This window comes from Calypte anna, chromosome 1, assembly GCF_003957555.1.
Source record: "Calypte anna isolate BGI_N300 chromosome 1, bCalAnn1_v1.p, whole genome shotgun sequence".
In the NCBI taxonomy this organism is placed as follows: domain Eukaryota; kingdom Metazoa; phylum Chordata; class Aves; order Apodiformes; family Trochilidae; genus Calypte; species Calypte anna.
In genome coordinates this window covers 178,398,338-178,418,841 of record NC_044244.1, presented here as the reverse complement: position 1 = coordinate 178,418,841, position 20,504 = coordinate 178,398,338, and the positions used below count along the sequence as shown (strand labels likewise).

The 20,504-nt window shown below is 39.8% G+C and overlaps 1 protein-coding gene across 1 annotated transcript in view; it reads right to left on the bottom strand.

Annotated features, from left to right (window-relative positions):
• ATP8A2 (ATPase phospholipid transporting 8A2) overlaps nt 1-20,078 on the bottom strand; it is a 276,235-nt gene extending 256,157 nt beyond the window's left edge. The window contains exons 1-6 of the mRNA XM_030458567.1: nt 19,963-20,078; nt 8,042-8,141; nt 7,361-7,459; nt 6,455-6,500; nt 2,569-2,609; nt 758-831 (exon numbers count right to left, since the gene is read on the bottom strand). Of these exons, the coding sequence (XP_030314427.1) occupies nt 758-831; nt 2,569-2,609; nt 6,455-6,500; nt 7,361-7,459; nt 8,042-8,141; nt 19,963-20,063 (461 nt within the window). The 5' untranslated portion in view covers nt 20,064-20,078. The remainder of the gene's footprint in view (nt 1-757; nt 832-2,568; nt 2,610-6,454; nt 6,501-7,360; nt 7,460-8,041; nt 8,142-19,962) is intronic.
• Nucleotides 20,079-20,504: the final 426 nt, after the last annotated feature.

The window sequence follows — 20,504 nt, the reverse complement described above, 5'->3', positions numbered from 1 at the left end:
AATTATCTCTTATTAAAATCTCATCTGCCTAAGCAGGCAGTGGTCTGGATTTAGACTTGAGTTTTTCAACTCAACACAGGATCTAGATTAGTAGCCAAGTATCACGCAAATGTTTTTAGGAACTACTGATTTTTGTTTCCCAGTACATCTGTATAAAGAAGTTGCCCTGTATTTCACAAAGAAAAAATTATCTGGACCCAGTTTACTGCTGCTGCTATGATAAGGATGGGCTATATGTGTCATGTATCAAAGACTAGTAAATAAATGAAGCTCAAAAGCTATTTTGTAGGCTGCTTATTAGATTGCCAGCTGCACCAGCCTTTTTGAATCGCTATTAGAAATAAATCTTTCCTGAGGGGCAGGAAAACATGCTGGAAACTCAGTGGAATTAATTGGAAAACATAAGCTTCCTTAATTAAATAAAGGGATCCTCAGAAGGCCATACAGCAACTGACTGCATGAACCTTGTATACCAGACCTTCAGCCTCCCAGACGCAAGCATACATTTTATGAATTACAGATGCATGATACAGACACATACTATGAAGTCTAGAAGAAGCCTTCTTTCTCAAGAACACACCTACAATGACACATCAGTCATTGCCTGGTAAAACACTGATTTGACACTGTTGCAATTTAGATGTGGAGAAAAATTAGTGCCATCTGATGTCTGTTTTTACTAATACCAAATACAGAGATTAGAGACCTCTGCACCTCAGTTCATCAGACACATCATTTCCACACCCATTCAGGATACCTGGAAGATATAATGATCATGTCTGCTGGAAGATGTTGCCCATTGGTGACCTTCACAATATCTCCTACTGCTACCTGGTGAGTCAGGGGCAGGAATACAGTAGCATGAAAAAGAAAAACAAACAGTTCGCTTGTCTAAAATGTTAGTATGTTATTTCCTTTCACCCAGTCAAAAGAACAGCATCATGCACAGAACAGCTAGAGACAGTGCATCTGAAAGTCAGAGTACTTTTCACTGCAAGTTTGGAAGTATCAAAGCCTTGCCTTTTCTGAATGCAAAGTAAAAAATTATTTTTAAAAAGTGATACACTTAGTAGGAAAGCATGAACTTATGCAACTTATTTTGTAACAATTAAGCTTTTTTCTACAATCGTCATTATCCAAATTTGAGTTTTCTTCTTTAGTCTTATTTAACCTACCAAAAGATTTTTTCCTAGTAAAAAAGTTCTGTAAACTTTACCTCCTTCAAGTATCAAAAGATACCTACTCCTTCTCCATATTATTTAGCTTCCTGCTCATCACTATCATCTTCCCTCATTTCTCTTCAGATGCATTGCTTGTACCAGACACCAGCAACAAGTACTGTCTTTCCAGATAGAGAGCATCAACCAACTCTTCCCTGACCAATAGTCACTTGAGATGTCCAAAGTCCTAATTTCTGAAATACTGAAGACTTAAGATTTTCTGGCACCTTTTACAGGAGTCACATATGCATGGGACTTTCATTCTAAGCAGCATCAAACTGCACTCTCAAAACAGTAAACCAGACTTGCCTGATGCACTCCTGAGAGTCTGAAATGGGCTTAAAATATTTTTAACACATTAACTTACAAAAACTGAAATAGATGATACATGTGAACTGGCAGATTCATTAGGCTTACTATGATCCCACTGCAAACAAGATCCCTAAGAATTTCAGTACAAAAAAATCAAGCCTGCCTTAACTGCCTTACAGTAATCAAGACTATTAACACAGGTATGTTGAACCCTAGCAATAAATGCACATCTGGACAACATGCAGGCACAGACACTGGACAATTCAAGAAAATCTTAAGGGTTTAAAAAAACAGATCCCAGGCTCAGCTTTAAATATCTTTCAGTTCAGTGTCCTCACTTCAAATAGGACATAGAACAGTATCTGCCATCAGAAGCCTTGCCAATCTTTAGTTTCTACTACATTCCAGCAGGATTGTTTTTAGGTCTCGTTTCCCAAAGTTTTTAAAAGGGCATACTTTTTACTCATTTAATGGTTAACAAGGCTGATTTTGTCCAGAAAAATAATCAGGGACCACCACTAGATCAATATATGCTGAGGGATTTCAGGAAGTTCTAGAAATATCATTCACCAGGTCAGGCACAGAGCCTCATAAATCCAAAGTGCCTGAGACTGCAGCAGGGCTCATGTTCCTTTCTTGAGCCAACAACTTACTAATTAGTCTCAAAACCTAAGAACTTTTTAGCACCAGTAGCAAAGTGCTATTAGACTCTCAGTGGAGGTAAGCATTGCAGTGAAAGTTACTCTTCTAGATGTGAACTTAAAACTAAATACTGATTACACCCTGGAGGATACTAACAGTCCCAGGAAGAACACTTTTAACAGTTGTGTCAAACAAACATAGTACTGGGATTCAGAGGTGGATTCCCTGGTGCCTCACTCAGGGCAACATTCACTATTACAAGAGACAGGATCCCTCCCACTCAAGTCACAGGGAATTCTTACAAAGTCTGCATTAACTCTAGGCCCCAGAATTTATTCCAGCAAAAGTAATCAAACACCTTCTTCCATTCCCTCCCATCCCCAATTTTATTTACCTCTTTCCACATAATGTTCTGCCACATCCCATTTCTTAAAACTGGAAAGAAATGTTTAAAGTTAGATTAGAATCAATATCCAAGATACAGACAAATTTCAGAAAAACTACATCAGCAGTAATGGACATTGACCAGAAGGGGAACTAACACACATCTGACAAGTACTTTACAGAAGCTGGGATCGCACTTTAATCCACAGCTGTAGGCATGTGCATCCAAGAAAGAGGAAGAATCTACACTTAGTATTGGTACTATACCATTTTTGGCACCTGCTAGACAACTTCTGGTCAAGGACTTCAGCATTTAGGATTTTCCTTCTGCCAAAGCTCATATCCAAACAAAATGGAAACAAGGCACTGAAACAGGCCTTCACCTCTGTAATGCCCAAGTCCTCTTGCCACACTCTTGCCATAACACACTCATTGATCATCTACTATGGAACATGTTTCTCCACCCAAGCAGCTCCTCTAGATGCTTCTACAAATACTTAATACCACCTTAAGCAACGTGATGATCAACAATTTAAGCTCAATCATCACTGAGACACAAAATGTAGGCTACACCTGAGCATACTGAGAACACCTAAAGGAACTCAAACCTTTCACTGGGAGCTGCTGCACACAGTTTAAAATACTGTTCAAAAGCTGTTCAAAAAATGTAGTGTGCAACAGCTTAAAGCTGAGAGATCAGCCCCCTAATCTTTGAATAATTTTTTTCCTCAGTTCTGTGTAACTCATGTGTGTAAGCTCATTTGAGAAACACAGAAATTCCCAGAAGACAATTCTACTGGAAACAGCCTCAGCTGCCCTACTCAGGCTAAGGCATTTCCCAAACAGGAGTGCAAAATTTTTCAGATCAAGTCCAAGAAACCCCTCTCTTGATCCCTGCTCCCAGGCCACACACTTCAGAGAACTGAATTCTGAGATTTAATATTGCAGCCTATGGATCACAGTGAAGTAAACTAGTTAGCAAAAAAATGGGGGGGCAGCAACAGAAGCACTGCCAGTGATGTTTCTACACTACTGAGCTTCCACCCAAACAATTACATGCAGCTTAGGGGAAGAACAGTTTTGTTGTACCCCTTCCTTTCCTGTTCTAAGCTGTACTTGAATTGAGCTCTGCTTGATTCAGAATACCAAAGGCGTTAGACCAGAATCTCAAGTGAAAAAGGCACACACCTGCAGCTTTGACTTAAACTTCAAACTCGGAGAGTAATTGCTATTCTTAGCATCTCCTGTTCCTTGCTTTAAATAGCTCCAGAAAATTTGAGACATTCCAAACAGTTCACATTGTTCTATGTTCCCATGCAATTAAGATATATCATAGCTTCGGGTGCTATTAACTTGGTCCTGCACACAATTTACTTCAGAAACCAATTTGGCTTTCATGCTTGCTGAAATCAATTTGAATATTAAAATTAGTCAAACAAATCACTGAAACAACTATTAAACTCATAACCCCACAATCTAAAGAGAAAGCTCCCATTACACATGAAACATTTCAGAAATGTTAGGGTTTCAATTCTACACCTTCTACTCTGCATAACCCAGTTTTATAGAAGTACTCCAAAGGACAGAAAAGATTGTCTTCTCTGGAATATTTATAGAAGGGTAAAATTCATGAGTGATTGTCAAAAGGTATTTGGTTTAAATAACTAAGAACAAGTACTTAAAAATACTGCTCCTACTCAAAAACAGTTTCAATATAAACCTTCTATCTGAGACTTGCTGAGAATAAAAAATGGTGTACTGACGTCCTAGATCTAAGACTTAATGCTGTCACTCACACCTTGGTGTGAGGACTATTTGAAATGCTGCTCCTGAAGGGGAAGCATTTCTCATCAGTCTTGAGGTAACAGCTTGGTAGCCCTAAGGTTGTCTACTATTCCAGGGCATCCCATACACCAGTAAATGCTCATGGTTTATTCTATATTTTGATGAGAGGATCAATACATCAGAAGAGTTATTACTGAACTCTATGTCCATGCAATATGCATCTACACTCAGGGGCTTCACTTGGGATTACATTTAGTCTGGTCCTTAAATTCAATGTCACCTCCATATACACTAAGTGCAGGTGTCCAAGAAATAAAACACTGGCCCAAAGCCTGACGTGTTCCAGCTCCTAATGGAGACATACAGTGCTCACTTGGAGGAGAACTTTCAATTTAGTTTCCTCCAAGGGGTATTTAATTTCTACATACCAAACCCACTCTGCAAAGCAAACCAATCATTTCAACAGAAAATTTACTATAGGAAATGTGCTTTGAAGATACAGTACTGCTCAAAAAACTAAATATGCAGATAAATGCAAAGCCCATGTGCATGTTGCTGAAGACAGCATCTGGTCATTGCAGTAAGTGTAGTGCAAAATATAACTAAGCAGCTGGTAGACATCTACTTTTGAGTGAGCTGAACTCACTGTACTGATTGCATTGACCAGACCTCACTCGGCTATGTGAGGAAGTTAAGACACAAGGAGAACCTGAATTTAATTCATATTCCCATTTAAATTAGGTTTTTGTTCTCATAATACAAGTTTCAAGAAGGAGCCTCTTCAGTCTTCCTCTTAATAAATATGAGATTACAGTTATGTCTAATTTTGAATATTTATACTCTAATATTTAGAGTATACAAAGATAAGAACTTGAACTAAAGTAATTTTAAGTTTAAGGTCCACTTAGCTCCCCAGGAATAAATTATGCTCTTTAAGGATGATGCTCTGCAAATGCTGTGATAAACTTCCTTTCACATGTTTGCTAGCACATGTTCTCTAACTACAAATGAATCAGAACTGCCTCTGTGACCTTGGCACAAGTAGTCTTTCATACTACTTATAACAAGACCAGCCAGCTAATTGCTGATTTCTCATGACTAATAAATAGTGTTCTTGCACCTGAAACACCTTCCCAGGCTTTTATAGATAAATTACCTTAAGGAACTGGTAAAGCAATGTTTTTTGACTGCATGAAGGAAAAACAATTCACTGAAAACAGCCCTGCAAGCATTCTGCCTGTTAACTGAAGCATGGAGCCAACAGGTCATGAAGTTCCTTATGTTCCTTTAAGCATTCCTCTAACTGCCTGACAATTACACCAAATGTGTTTGGGAGGAAGGGGCTCCTTTGCTGTTTTCTGTTTCATCTGCACTTGTCCAAGGAAGAAAAGTGACAGAACTGTCCAACAAGTGAAGAGGAAGATCCTGTGAAAACAGAAAGCACTCACCACAGGGTGGCCATCAATAACCTCTATATTTTCTGCACAGGTTTTCAGTTAAGAGAGCTGAAGATACTGATTACACAAAGATGGTTTTGTTGACAAGTAGCATCAATACATTAGGGATATGTGGAGGTATTCAAAGTCTATCAACATTAAATTCCCTTTCACTGACACTTAAGGAAAGCAAATCCACAAAATGACCAGAGCTCTTTCCATATTCTAAGAGCAGCAGCATTTACACTTAGACACTAAATTTTAGTGTTCCAAGTGTTTATTGGGGTGGTTTTTTTTGATTGTCTCGTTTGGTTTTTTTTAGGGGGAAAGGTGTTTGTTTTGTGGCTCTTTTTTTGTTTATTTTCCTAAGAACAATCACGATATTTTGGCAGGGAAGAAAATCACTTGGGTTTCTTGGAGAAGAAACTGTATCAGCTGATAAGTGTATAACCATGAAATTACATTGTATTATAAATTCTAATAATCCCTTCCATGCCTCACCTCCAAGTGCCACACTATCAGCATTAGTCTAACATTCAATAAATGAAATCCTAATACACAAGAAACTACCTAGTCCAAAAAGGCATGGATTCCCCACTGTCATGACTGTTTAAGCAATAGAATTTCAAGTGTTGTTATTATTTGTTCTTTAACTTCAATACTGTCAAGACTTACCTACTGTTTTCTTTTTATTCACTGCATTGTCTGCCTTATGCCTTTTCTGAAAAGAAACAAAACATTTCATTACACTTTACTACACATTCCAAAACCATTAAAGCTAGAAACATAACAAGTGGCAAAATGATACATTAGGTCATTTTCCCTACCCCTCACTTTTTTTGGTTGAATTTTTGTTTTAAAAAACAAAACAAAAACAAAAAAACACCAAACAAAACCCCCACCCGACACACAGATCATCTAAATCCAAGTGGTTTGTAGAAGAATATAATTTGACTTTAAAGTGAGAGACCCCATGATGCAAGTCAGGCTCAAGCCTAGATCAAGGAAAATAAAAAAAAACAAACAAACCTATGCCTCCAAAACTGGTTTGTTTGGGGGCTTTTTGAAGAAAAACAAGAGGAACAATGAGGAATAGTATTATTTAGATGACAAACTACCCATGCTATATACCGATTTTTTAGACTGATTTCTAAACTACTTAATTCATCAGAACTTGACAAAGGAGAAAGGCCTCTACTATAAATGGTATCCCAGGAAGTTAGTGCACATTTTCCCCAAAAAGTTTGCTCTATGCTAAAGATGCTTCCCTTCCACCCAGACACATCACACCCTTCCACCACACATCAGGACTCCACAATGTCAGATCTAAAACAAGCACTGAACAAGTCCAAAGACGTAGAAAAAACTGCCCCGACTTCCACCATTTCCTTGTTCATCTGTAACAAAAATGCTTAATTTTTTTCTATACATTACAGAAATTCTAGTTGAGAACTCTGAAAGTAAACAGAATATTTCACTGCTGTTCAGTGACTCAATAGTGTGCAGAAATCCATAACTCTGTGGCATCTTGTGGATCTTTGAAACGGTCTTTAGCACAGCCTTCCCCACATTCATACTCACATAGTCTTCTATGATTTCTTTGATGCCAGCAACTGTTAAAATAAATAGCAATGGCACCAAGGTGGTATATCTTCCTGTTGGAGAGACATCTGGAATTTGCTGTGAACAGAGAGAGAAGAGAAACACATTTTATGTTTGCATTCAAGATTAGTTTCTAGCAAATTCAGAAACTTATGCAACTTTCTCAGAAGAGACAGCCCAAACCTTCCATTTGTACCTTACTGACATCCAGTTTTAGTGGGCAAACTAGACTAAGTGCTCAGCAACTACAATAAAGTTAGTAGATAAAATTATTTTACAAGCCATTTATTCTGTATCTCCTCTCTTCCCAAGAAGGGCATTCAACTGATGTAATTAACTGGAAGCAGTGATAATCTGCACTATCTAAACAGTCAACAGTTTGACAAGAATCCCTACATGCTTTTCTCAGTATGGTCAATAGGTCTATGTTCTATGATACCACTACTTGGTTTTACTTATTAAGAATAAAATTAGAGACCTTTTCTAATGCAGTTTGTAAAATCAAGCCAAGTTGCCTTCTAATTTCAATTATAAGAAATACCTCATTAATACTACAATTAGAATACACCTAGGAACTTTGCAATTAAGCATAACAACTGACACAATTTTTACTGCATTACAATTTCATTTTATTATCAAGGCAATAAAATAAAACAGTACCTGCAGTAAGGCAATGAAGAGAAAAAATGCATTTGCAGCTTTTCTTATCTGCTCATACAGGAATCGAGGTAGAAAAGTCACCACACTGTACTTGGCCGTGCTGCAGATTAGAAAATATTTTTTTAGTACTCAATTGGAAAACAATATAGGGATTATAACCAAAAAGTTTCAAGTGGTCTTCTAAAATACAGTGTTGGAAAGAACACACAGTACGGACAAATACAGAACACAGGGGAAATAGGTTGCCTGTGTTATAAGAAGCTGTACAGAACAAGAAAGGTATCACAGATCCACAGTGCTGACAAACACTAAAATTCTACAGTAAGAAGTGCAAGTGTGCTACAAGTGCTGTGGTTCAGGTTGTCTTCCCCGAGACAGGAAATGTAAGCTCTGCAAGAACCAGACCACCAGACACAGGAACTTCTGTTTTGCAGTATCATTTAGTTTGTTGGGTGTTTTGTTTTGTTTTTTAGAAGGCTTGTGTTTCCAAGGAACTCAGAACCCTAAGATACTTCTCTCAAAAAAGAAGTAGAATTGTTTTCTGAAGCATTATTAACACAACTCCTCAAATACAGGCAATATGCTGTCTTATTTAAGTTTCCTAGAAGTATCAAGAGCATCTTTCCACTGCTCCTTTATGTGAAACATTCTTGCTCTCTCCCACCAGTAAGCCTTGAAGGCCAATTGAAAACCACTGCATTACTATTCACAGAAAGATCTTTATCTATGTGACCTGCCTTTCACAACTGACTGCTGGGCATAAAACTCTTACTACAACCTTGACCCACAGGCAATTAAATTCAGTGAGGTTCTCTTATCTTTGTATATACAAAGGTTAGATAACTGCATTCTCCAAGACCATCTAATTGCTTTAACCATTTTCTTCTCCCTCTTTTCCTCCCCATCCCCATTTGATGATATACTGCTGCATCTTCAAGAATCAACCAGTAACAAGGGGCAACACGGCACAGTTCATTCCATGAAGCTCTATTTTGGATAGCAGAGTAGAATCAGAGGGTAAGTTAAACAAAATGACCAATTAAAAAACAATAAAGATCCCAGACTGTGATAGTTCTATTTCAATTTCACCTAGCTTCCTATTTCCGCAGTTACAAACCCCTACTAGGTTTGATATAAATCAGCTATTACTTTAACCGGATTTAAAAAAAAAAAAAGCCACAACAGCATTTCCAACACTACAGCCTATCAACTTCCTATTGCCATTATTACTCAGCAGAAGTGTATTAAAGTACTCAATGCAGTATTTCATACAAGTGTCAGGCAGTGATACTTCAACAGAAATTAACCAAATGAATGAAATGAGTACCTGGGTTTACAGCATGTAATGCTGTAGGTGGTCAGGCATTGGGGTAGGTTGCCCAGAGCAGTGTTGGAGTCACCATCTCTGGAGGTATTTAAAAGACATGTAGATGTGGTGCTTAGAGACATGGCTTAGGGGTGGACTTGGCAGTGCTGCCTGACAGTTGAACTTGGTGATCTTAAAGGTCTTTTCCAATCCAAGTCACTCTGTGATACTATGTAGTACACACTGTATAAATGAAATTATTTCCTTGAAGTGCTATTAATTTCTTCCAACTCTTAAGTTGTGGTTGCGTTTTAGTTTTTTGAAGCCAGATTTGCTGTGTCCCACATGTAATACTCTTCCTATAATATAGGACATAATTAAACATACTTAATCTCAGAAGTACCCTATGACTTCAATAATACAGGTTAATAGTTCAGACCTACCAGTGAATTCCCCATGCAGTACTAATTAGAAATCAAGAGCTGGCAGATTTTAACATAAAAATAGTATTCACAGGGATACCATGTCACTATGGCTACATTAGAGAAGAATTTGTCTGATGGCAATTGTGCTGAAATATTTGTTACATGACCTTCCACCATTTACCAACTTTACATTCAGCTGGTGTAAGCCAAACTCTAACGACTGTGTTAATGCCAACACAATAAGGTTCTTTTGATTGAGCATTATAGATATTAAGTCTCCCCACTCATTGCTTAACATGACAGATGCTTACAGAAAATAGGTACAGTTCTCATTAAAAAGGAGCACATTCAGCTGTTACTAGACAGAACCCAGAACACATTATACAAATGTGTCATGTGTTGGTATAAAATGAAGGTGAATATTCAAAAAGAAAGCTTCTTATAACAAGCTAATTAATAAAATACTTTTGCCCAGACTAGAATAACATGGCTCTGAAAAGCAGCTCTCTAAAGGAAAAATACAATGGTTATACATAAAAAAGCTTTATGCTCCCTCCTAACACATAGATGTATTGTATATTCCTTCAAGATACTGGAAGCTGAGACATCAGTTAAAAATCTACAGGTGAAAAGGTAGAAAATTCATGCAGCTCATTCATGGCAAAATTTTGGTCACTAACAATAGGTATCTCTAAAGGTTAATACTCTCACCAGCCAAAATCAGAGCCACCTTCAAAGAACTGCCTGGTACCCAACTCCAATAGCATCAGCTCTGGAGCTTACAGAACAGGTTACAGCAGGAGAGGAGGGGGAAGTACATGAAGGAAAGCAAACAAACTGTTTTGTCCTAAAGCAACAGCTGTTAACTATGCAAGCTTTGCTTAACTACACAAGTTTGATGTTTAAACAGGTATGCAAACATCAGAAGATCTCTCCTCTATGCCTGCAACTTAATTCATTCAAGTCATGTTTCAGTTTACACTCCTATGTATGTCAGGAGGAACACTACCAAAGCCTGTTAAATAAATGAGCTTGGATACACATCAGCACAGCTCAGTCTGGCCCTACTGTTTCTAGGACAGTGCAGAGATTTTTCTGAAAAAAATCATTGTTTAATTTTTAAAAAGTTAGCAATTTTTCACATACCTTGTGAAGTACCAAAGAATAGTTTGTTTTCTGAAAACACCCAAATGAAAAGTAGCAAACTGCGTTGATAAACTCTTAGTAGTTTTACAAGACAGTTCCTCCCTTATTAACATGGAAATTTTGCCTTACAATTCCCACAGTTGGTTTTTTCCATTTCCCCAAAACTTTTAAAGTCGAGTTTTTCCTCTTACTGAATTATCCTTGGAGAAGCAAAATTTGCTACTAATATAGGCAGGGAGGTTCCTTCCTTGAAAAGTGGATGTGTGCTGGCAAGGTGCTGATGAATAGAGCTCTACATTTTTCTCAGTCAACTGTGTGAAGCACTTCCAACCCTTTCCTTGAGAATTTAGGACCCACTTAAGACACAAGATGTCATTTCCAAAGGTGCTAAGTACAGCAAACTGTCTTTCCTTGCCAGCATTTACTCACAGCTATCCATTCATCAGTTTACAGTCTCAAATTTGAGATCTGAAAGAATGAGTATTGCTTGATGTTAGTGCTTTTAACACACATCAGTTCACAGGAACAATTACTAAGAAAACCAGGCACAGACATCTGAACCACAGCAGAGGTGCTGGGTAATTAAGACTAAATGTTAAGGACTTGAACTCTTCTCTCACCAAGCAGGCTTTGTTTCCACTAACATGTACAAAAGATCAAATGCCCTGTAACAGAGAAGGAAGAAAAAATAAAGAACTAAGATTATCTGTTTCACTTAAGGGCTCAAATACTGTCCTCAGTGGAACTGTGTGTGCAGGCTGAAGTCCTGCAGGGGCATTTAACTTCTTTTAATGTCAAGATCAACATCAGCTGCAGAGGTTCTGCTGTATCTCTCAAGTACAGAAATAATATGAACACAACACACCTCCAGACATTCCCCATTGTCATGGCAGGCACAGCAACAACCTTTACATATTTCAATTAATATTTAACTAAATTAACCCAAAACCCAACAGGCAATTATTACAACAGATACACGGGAAGCTTATTCATAGGAACATCTCACCAACAAACACTCCCATTAAGAATACTGACCAGGTTGTTACAAAGCCAAGCATCATGAGCATAACTTTAACAGTTGCATGCATATGCCAGTGAAAAATCATCTAGCTCCTTGCACACGGAGAAGATGGTGTTATTTTCATCATGAAACTTGCTAGTTTCATTATTAACAAAAACAGCTGTTTACAAATTCCCAAAGAACACATCGTGAAGGCTTATAGGAAGCAATTACTTACATGCCTATGCAATTATTATTGGTTCACTGGAAATCAGGTCCTAAATAACAACGTTTTACTACAGCAGGCAGCAATTTCTGCCTGAACCAATGCAGCCCCCAGTTTAATCCAAGAGTGTTGCTCTGTCAGATGAATCCTTGGAACTACAATTCCTGCCAAGGAAGAGTCCAAACAAAGTCTTCATTGCTCTGTACATAGCCTGTAAACTAGTATCAGCTGAGAAGAGTATGCAGTGCTGAAATATTCCAGGAGAGTTTGAGACAGACTGAGCTCAAGTCAGAATAACAGAGAAAGAACAGTTTACTTCAAGTTAAATTCAAGACCTTAGACATAACCAAATTTAAAAAAAAAAAAAAAGGCAGACAGCTGCCAGCTAGGTAACCAACCACTGAGGTTTAGAAATGTTTGACACAAGGAGAAATCTAAACTAGTTCGGACTTCACAAATATATTCTTACATCATTAGAGTAATGCCCATCACTGGTGTCATGTCCTACACCAAATCTAATAAAAAGACAGGATGCTAAGTGCAATTTTCATTGATTACCACTGCTACTGCTGGCAAGTAGCGTTATCTACCCTAATGCACAAACTATTTCAGCAGCAAGATGTTTAGTTTGACAAACTCTGCCTGGCTGAGCACTTCCTGAGAAGCTGCATCAGCAACAAGCTTATCTTGAAGTGCTTCATTTTAGTTGTTATCTGCATATAGACCACTGTTAAGACAGATGGACATGAAAAAGCATTATGAACTGTTGTCCACAGAAGCATAGCAGTCACACTGCTCTCCAGTTCAGCCAATATCAACTCCCAGGCATAAGGATTTTTTAGAATTTCTAACCTGAAGGACTTTATGCCAAAATGCCCCAGCAGGGCAGTCAGCAGGACTTCTGCCATATACTACAGGCAGTGAAAGACTGCAAAAAGTCATGTAATGGATGTTGCCAAAACAAGTATTACTTCCATTGGGAAGGCCTCCTGCTGTAGTACTCATGGCAGCCTTAATACAGAGCAAGCATGAAAACAACTGCTGATGCTCAATTAAACCTAAAAAAAAAAAAAAAAGCGGCCTCGTAGTCACATTTAACAGAAGTGATAGCATTTTTGCTTCCAAATCCTGTACCCTGGAGGTTTTTCCTAGAGCACGCAAACAGAAAAGGCTTTTCCATTTGTTCGCTATTCACACAATCCATACAGAAAGGGGAACAGACTCCAGGCTATTTTTCAGTAACAAATACGATAAACAAAAGCTGTTTAGAAACAGCACTAAAAGCTCTGCAGGCAATATATTGTTTCAGCCTGCTTTGATACTATCAGGTCAACACTACAGAAATACGACCTTGCTTTTTAGTAGCCCTGCTGGCAAGCGTAACTCACTAAAACAGAGCTGACTGGAACAGTTAACCCAGAATACTATTATTCTACTATTCTATTATTATACTATTATACAGACTACTATTTGATAAAGGAAGCTTAAGGCAGCTCAGTACCACATTCAGTTAGTGTGCAAACTCAAAACAGGCTTCACAGTAAACATTGACATGAAACAACTGGGAAAAAAAATAGTCTCAATAGGTCAGTCACATAAGTTACTTCACTGTCTAAAAGCCAAGTGCTAAATTCAGTTTTAAAGCCATTACTTAATCCCAAGTGTCACTACAACTTAAGCAGCTATTGTTTTAGTGACAAGAAGGGGGGCTGCAGAAGAAATTAAATTTCTTGCAAAACTGAATAAATATCTTCACAGTCCACAGGAACTATATGGAAATCAGCTGTTGCAGTTTGAGCTCACCTTAGGTCAACCTCATGTTTCTTTTCTACAGAGTACCAGCAGCCAGCTACCTGCAGCACTGAGCTGAAGGCTACACACTCCATACAAACAGTAGTAGAAATGGCCACAGTGTCCCAAGTTTACCAAGAACAGAACTGACCAGAAGTAGAGGCAGTTTTACCTAAAGAGCCATTGCATATTTCAGTGTAAGAGGAATGCTGGTCTTTAACCTAAGTGCAGACAAATGCACTTGCACGTTAAGTACTAGTCACATTTTCCCTGTAGATCACAGCAAACACTGGGACATTCACGTTACAAGGGTCAATACCAATATTAGCAACTCCTGTTTCAACAAAAGGAACTCACTAAGCATCAGTGAGAACATCTCCCCATATTCAAAAAGCACCACGTGCTCTAAATCACAAGTGACTTCTACATTACCTACTTTCAAACCAAAACAGCAATGCACTTGGGCTTTCATTTCCAACATACAGCTGAAATTAAAGAAGAATCCAGACTGCACCTACAACTTTGTCACTAGCAAGCATTCTGCAGACACTGATGGGACAGTGCAGGACTAAAGATAAAAACCAGTCTGTTTAACATAGGATTTGTGGTGCTGCAACTAGAAGCCTAGTTACAGTCTACAGTGCTAAATTCCTAGTGCTTCTGTCCTACAAAATTCCTTCTCATCAGTTTGCATAAGTTTTAACACCTTCTAAAGCTTCAAAGGGAAAACTGAAGTCCTCTTGCTCATTGTCTTTTCCAGCAGAATTTAACTTCTTCCCATATGGAAAGTCTGGAAACAGGATTTTCTGAATATCATTTCTGAATATGCCTAATATATTCTGAATATTAGGCATCTTTGAGACCTCCCTAACTGACCAAGCCATCAAATTCTGCACTGATGAGCAGCTTTGAAATTAGACTTCTGGATTCAAGACCCATTACAAGTATATGGTTAGAATTTTGCCCATCTTGGCTGTTGCTTCTGTCCCTGACCTTCCACTCAAGCAACACCCCCAGGCTGAAACCAGAGCCCTGACACAGCTGTAAAGCAGACTCACACCAGGATGTACTACCGGGCCTTGAACATAAGAGTAGTACATGGAGCAACAGTTACAATGGCAAATGCAACATACTTAGAAAATTGAGACAATTGAAAATGTACATAAAATTCTTTCAGTCCTGTTGTTCTTCCTGGATCAAGAAAACCCTGGTTCCAACTACTTTACGTCAACTTTAGTACACGCGAAACAAGGGGCTCAAATCACTTAAGTGCTGACATTTACTGCATGCACTGGAAGACAATTTCAGTCCAGTACTGTAATGCATTTAGTATAAGCCACTGATACCCAAGTTGATTCCTGTATTAATAAGAAACAAAAAGGAATTTTATTTCCTTGAAAGCCATTCTCACTTAAACATTCTCACTTAAAGCAAAATAAGTCTTCCATGTACTACTGAGTGTTAATTATAAAAAGTACTCATTCTTTAGCTTGGTGAGCTCAGAAGCACTGACAGAGCATTCAAGCCACCATCATCACACCCCATTTGTAGCTGTTTTTACAGTGCAATAGGCAAGTTAGTTTTCAAACTGTAAGGTAAGACTTTTGAGTCACCTCCTCCACCATTCATGTAATCACATTATGAATCAAACTTAGTAATTGAAGTTATTGTTTAAACATTCAGGCAAATTCCTAGAGCAAAAAAATCATTTCAGGTGGAAGTCACCAGCAAATCTGGCACTTTCAGTAAACAGTTATTTTTACAGTGTGCTGATCTGCTACATAATAAATGTACAAACTACTGAAATCACTCACACTGAACCAGGTCAGCAGCAGAAGAAATAGAGGTTGGAAACATTAATGATTCACTACCGTTTTATGTTTCATATCTGAATTAGAAGAAAAAGCCAGTACCCTAAGACACCAGGAAAGCCCTTTCTGACAGCACATTAAAAGCACAGGGGAAAAAACTGCTGGCTGAGATCTCTGTAGAAGCCTGAGTACTCTCTCACACTCAGTAGCCAGGGATGTCTTAGGTTTTCCAACAGCTATTAGCAGACTTCAGTCCTCAAACGCAGAACACCCAAGAGATTATTGCCTGCAAGTGGCACAGAGCTGTGTACAGAGTAGCTGGCAGTTTTCAGAACATCTATTTTTCAAGTCTTAGTGAATTTAATTTTGATATACAGAAATGTGAACAAATAAATACTTATGTTCTATGCACTGAACAAATCAAAACTGGTACTAGTTAGTGTTCATAAAAGCAAACACACTTAATACCATGACTACAAATGTGTTGAACAAATAATTGCTTCCATTTTTACATATTTCAAAGCTTCTAAAATGCTTCAGCTGGAAATGACCATCATTTACATTTTAATAAGAGGTCCAAAGAGTTACATGAAGTTTTTCAAATTACATGCAGTAGAAATAAAAGCAGCTTCTAATACAGATAGAAGAGACACAAGGAATCACTAGAATATTGCAGCACTAGGTTTTCAAATTGTTCATGACAAAGTTAAGGCCACCAAAAAAAAAAAAAAAAAAAAAAAAAATAGCCTTTGCTTTACAAGTTCTCGCTTATTTAAACCAGAAAGCTTAATTAAAAATAAAAACCAAAAAACCAAAGCCCTTCCTTCTACATCTTCACACCAAACCTTGAACACTTTTGGAAGTATCAGTGCCTCACTCCATCTTGCCATTCATTTCTATTTAGATATAGTAGTGGGGAATTATCAATTTTCCTGAACTAGTAAAAAATTAAAAATACATTGTTACTTATCACTTTGCTCCACCAAACATCACATTTCACTTTTATAGCACCCGTCTCCACAAAAATCACGCTCAGATGATTAGAACATTTTAAACAAAAAGCCATACCACTGACCTGCCTCCCCCTTCTGCACCTCCATTTCTTGCTGTATTTTGCTAGGTTTTAAAGAAACCTATTCTGCACTGCTCCTTAATTTAGAAAACTTTGTGAACATTCACAAATTCTTACTGTTGTTCAGAGAAACCTCGATGACTAACAAAAAGGTGGCAATCAGAAGTCATGCAATTAAAAACTGACATACTATCTCCTTCAGCTTAATTTTCTGTAAGCCCTTATGTGTTTATCTGCTTACATTGCACCTTGCACTGCTGCTGTACACTGAAGCTTCTCATGGAGACAACACATATTCAAACCCAATGGCGCTGAGAAATCCAGAAACCAAATACAGTGAGGAAGTCCAAGGGCAATACAGACCTGCAGTTCCTCATGTGGAATTCCAAAATACATAAACAAGTGAATAAACAAACAACTCATACTCCACACAAGGCACCCTTACTTGGATATGCAGAGCTCAAGCCACCTTTGCCTTCATTCCCAGTTGGTTAAGGGAAGAAAGCTAATCCTAAGGATAGAGAGAGCACAGCCAAAGCCTATCACTCTTTCCAAACATCTGAGAGATCAAAGCTTCCTTACTAAGCAGCAGCAATTTACTATAAAACAAAATTTCCAAGTGCCACCTAGGACCTAGAATCCCCAAAAAGGTACTGCAAACATCTCTACATTCCCACTACACTACCTACATGTTTTCCTATTCCTCACACACCAACATTCCTCAAGACTGAAGTTGCTCTAGTCAGGAGCCAAAGCTTCAAGATAGAATCATAGAATAATTTGGGTTGGACTGCACCTCTAAAGGTCATCTTGTCCAACCCCTCTGCAGTAAGCAGGGACAACCTCAACTAAATCAGGTTGCTCAGAGGCTTGTGAAGCCTCATCTTGTACCTTCAGAGATGAGACTTCAACTACCTCCCTGGCCAACCTATTCCGTTTTTCCACTGTCCTTATGGTAAAGAACTTTATCCTAACATCCAATCTGAATCTACACTTCCCTAATCCAAAACCATTGCCCCTCATCCTACCACTCCAGGCCCTTGCAAACAGTCGATCTCCAGCCTTCCTGCTGTCCCCTGGAAGGTCACTATTCAGTCTCTCTGGAGCCTTCTTTTCTCCAGACTGAACAACCCCAGCTCCCTTAGCTTGTCTTTGTAGGAGAAGTGTTCCAAACCCCTGAAGATACTGAAAAACATTTACAGCTAACCAGGAGATGGTTTCCAGTCTGCAAGCTGGACACAACAGCTTTTTCAGGTATTGGTAACAGCATCAATGGGAACAAGTGAAGAACCCACCTGGGGAACTGTGTCCAGTTCTAGAGCCCCTACACAAGAAGGATATGGAGATAATGGAGCAAGTCCAGAGGAGGGCCCTGAAGATAATAAGAGGGCTGGAACACTTCTCCTACAAAGACGGGCTGAGAGAGTTGGGGTTGTTCAGCCTGGAGAAGAGAAGGTCCTGGGGAGATGTTAGAGCTGCCTTTCAACACCTGAAGGGGCCACGGGAAAGCTGTAGAGTGACTTTTTACAAGGGCAGGACACAGGGGAAAGGTTTCAAGCTGAAAAAAAAGGTATAATGAGATGAGTAACAAATCCTTACTGTGACAGTGATGAAATGCTGGCACAGACTGCCCAGGGAAGTTGTAGATGCCATCTCCCTGAAAGGAGGGAGGGCAAGATTGGATGGGGCTCTGAGCAACTTGGTTGAGTGGGAGGTGTCCTTGCTCATGGCAGCAGTGTTGAAGTGAGGTTAACTTTAAGGTCCCTTGCACCCCAAACCATTCAGTGATTCCAAATTGTTGATAACAGACACACAATACTGCTTCATAAGATCAGAACAGAATCCCTTTGGTAAAATCTCAACTACAGATTCTGCCAATCCTCTGTACTCTGTTTTTCTTTCTGTAAAGCAAAAAAAAGCCAAGTAATCTGTCCACAGAAAATGGTTGAACTCAGATCATAATTAGTCAAGAAAAAATAAAGTGAGAAACATCCAACGTTGCTGCCCACATACAAAAAGCAAGGCACCACAAAAATCTGTCATTTTAACTACTACAAAAACATAAGACTTTTCCAAACAAGTGTCTAAGTCATTGAAGTTGAGAAGAAAATCTGGTATTAAAAAGTTGCTGCAGTACTCTGAACACTAGCATCCTTCCAGAAAATATTCTTAGAATTGCCCTTGACAATAAACCCACACAATAAACCAGCTAATGGAAATCACCATTTCAGCTGGCTATAAAATTCCTCTCTTTTCATAAAGGCACTCATTATGCTAACAGTTTTTTGAACAATAAGTTAAACAACTGCATTAACAAACAGGAGCCTGCAAAATAACACTCCTCTTTATTCATGACAAGAGCCATCTGTTCACCTACCTAACCCAAGGCAAGTGCTGCAACAATTGCCACAACTTGCTTAACTTACGCACCCTCATATTCCATGTTTCAGTACATTATTTGTACTTCCAAACTGCAATAACATGGCATTAATCATAGCAACAGAAGTTGCACACCCCTACAAGGAACGGCTACAAATAAAGAAAATTTCCACCGGCCTTCAATTAAAAGCACAAGTGTACCATGCTTTGTATGCATGTGGATGTGAACTTGTAAACTCTGTAGCTATTCCCCTCAGACTATTAGACTTTGTTTTCTTCTTTCCTATTCTATAGGTTCATTCACTTCTTTTGAACTTCATCTTGTTACTCTTAAAACTGTATGCTGCTTCTTCAACAGAGCCCTCCATGAATTATTCATACAGTTTTCTCCAAACCTCACAATAGATTTTCATGGGTTGACCCCCATATCCAAGAGTACTGGATTAGTTCTCCTTATTCCAAAATCCAGTGGTCCTACCAGGGCTCTACGCTAAGACCTTTTCCTACGTCTCATCCAGGCAGCACTACGAGCTCCCTGATCCCACTACTGTTGATCGCGGAAGGTTAACCCTTAGCTGCTGGATCTCTCCCGTGCGATTCCAGCACCGGCACCCGCCCCAACCAACGAACCTGGACAGCAGCAGAACTTACTGTGCCGAGACTAGGCCTGGGCAGGGACCGGCGAGGGACCGGAGCCCACCCTGCCCACAGCTGCGGGGGAACAGGCTATCGCCAGCCCGGGGACAAACGAGGATTGCTCCGTACCTGACCCAGTTGTCGCGGAACTTGCTCTGCTGAGGCTGGTTCAAGTAAATGGTGCGGGCTGGCGCCTCGTCCAGATCCGCCGAGGACGTGGCTCCGGACATCTCATCATCCGCCTTCTTATAGCCCGAGGGGGAACAGACGGGTCCTGCGGGCAGAGCGCAGAGGGAGACGGTCAGAGGGAGGCGGTCAGCTGGGGCCGCACCGTGCGGCCGTGGCCGGCCCGGCAGCTCCCAGCGGGGCCGCGCCTCGGGGAAGGGGCGGGCGCCGAGCGGCGGCTGCGAGCGCGCCCTGCCCGGTGTTGGCAACGGCAGCGGCCGATAAATAACGGGCGAGCGCACGGGGAGGGGGCGGCGAGGCCCGGCGGGAGCCAGCTGGCAGCGGGGAGACCGCAGGGGCCCGCGCCCCCCGCCCCGCCCCAGCGCCGCGGGGAGGGGCGCAGACCCCGCACCGCCCCCGAGCCCCGCGGCGGCGCTACCGCTACCGCCACCGGCTGTGCGGGGCCGGCGCCACGGCAGGGAGACCCCCGGAGCCCTCCGCCCCCG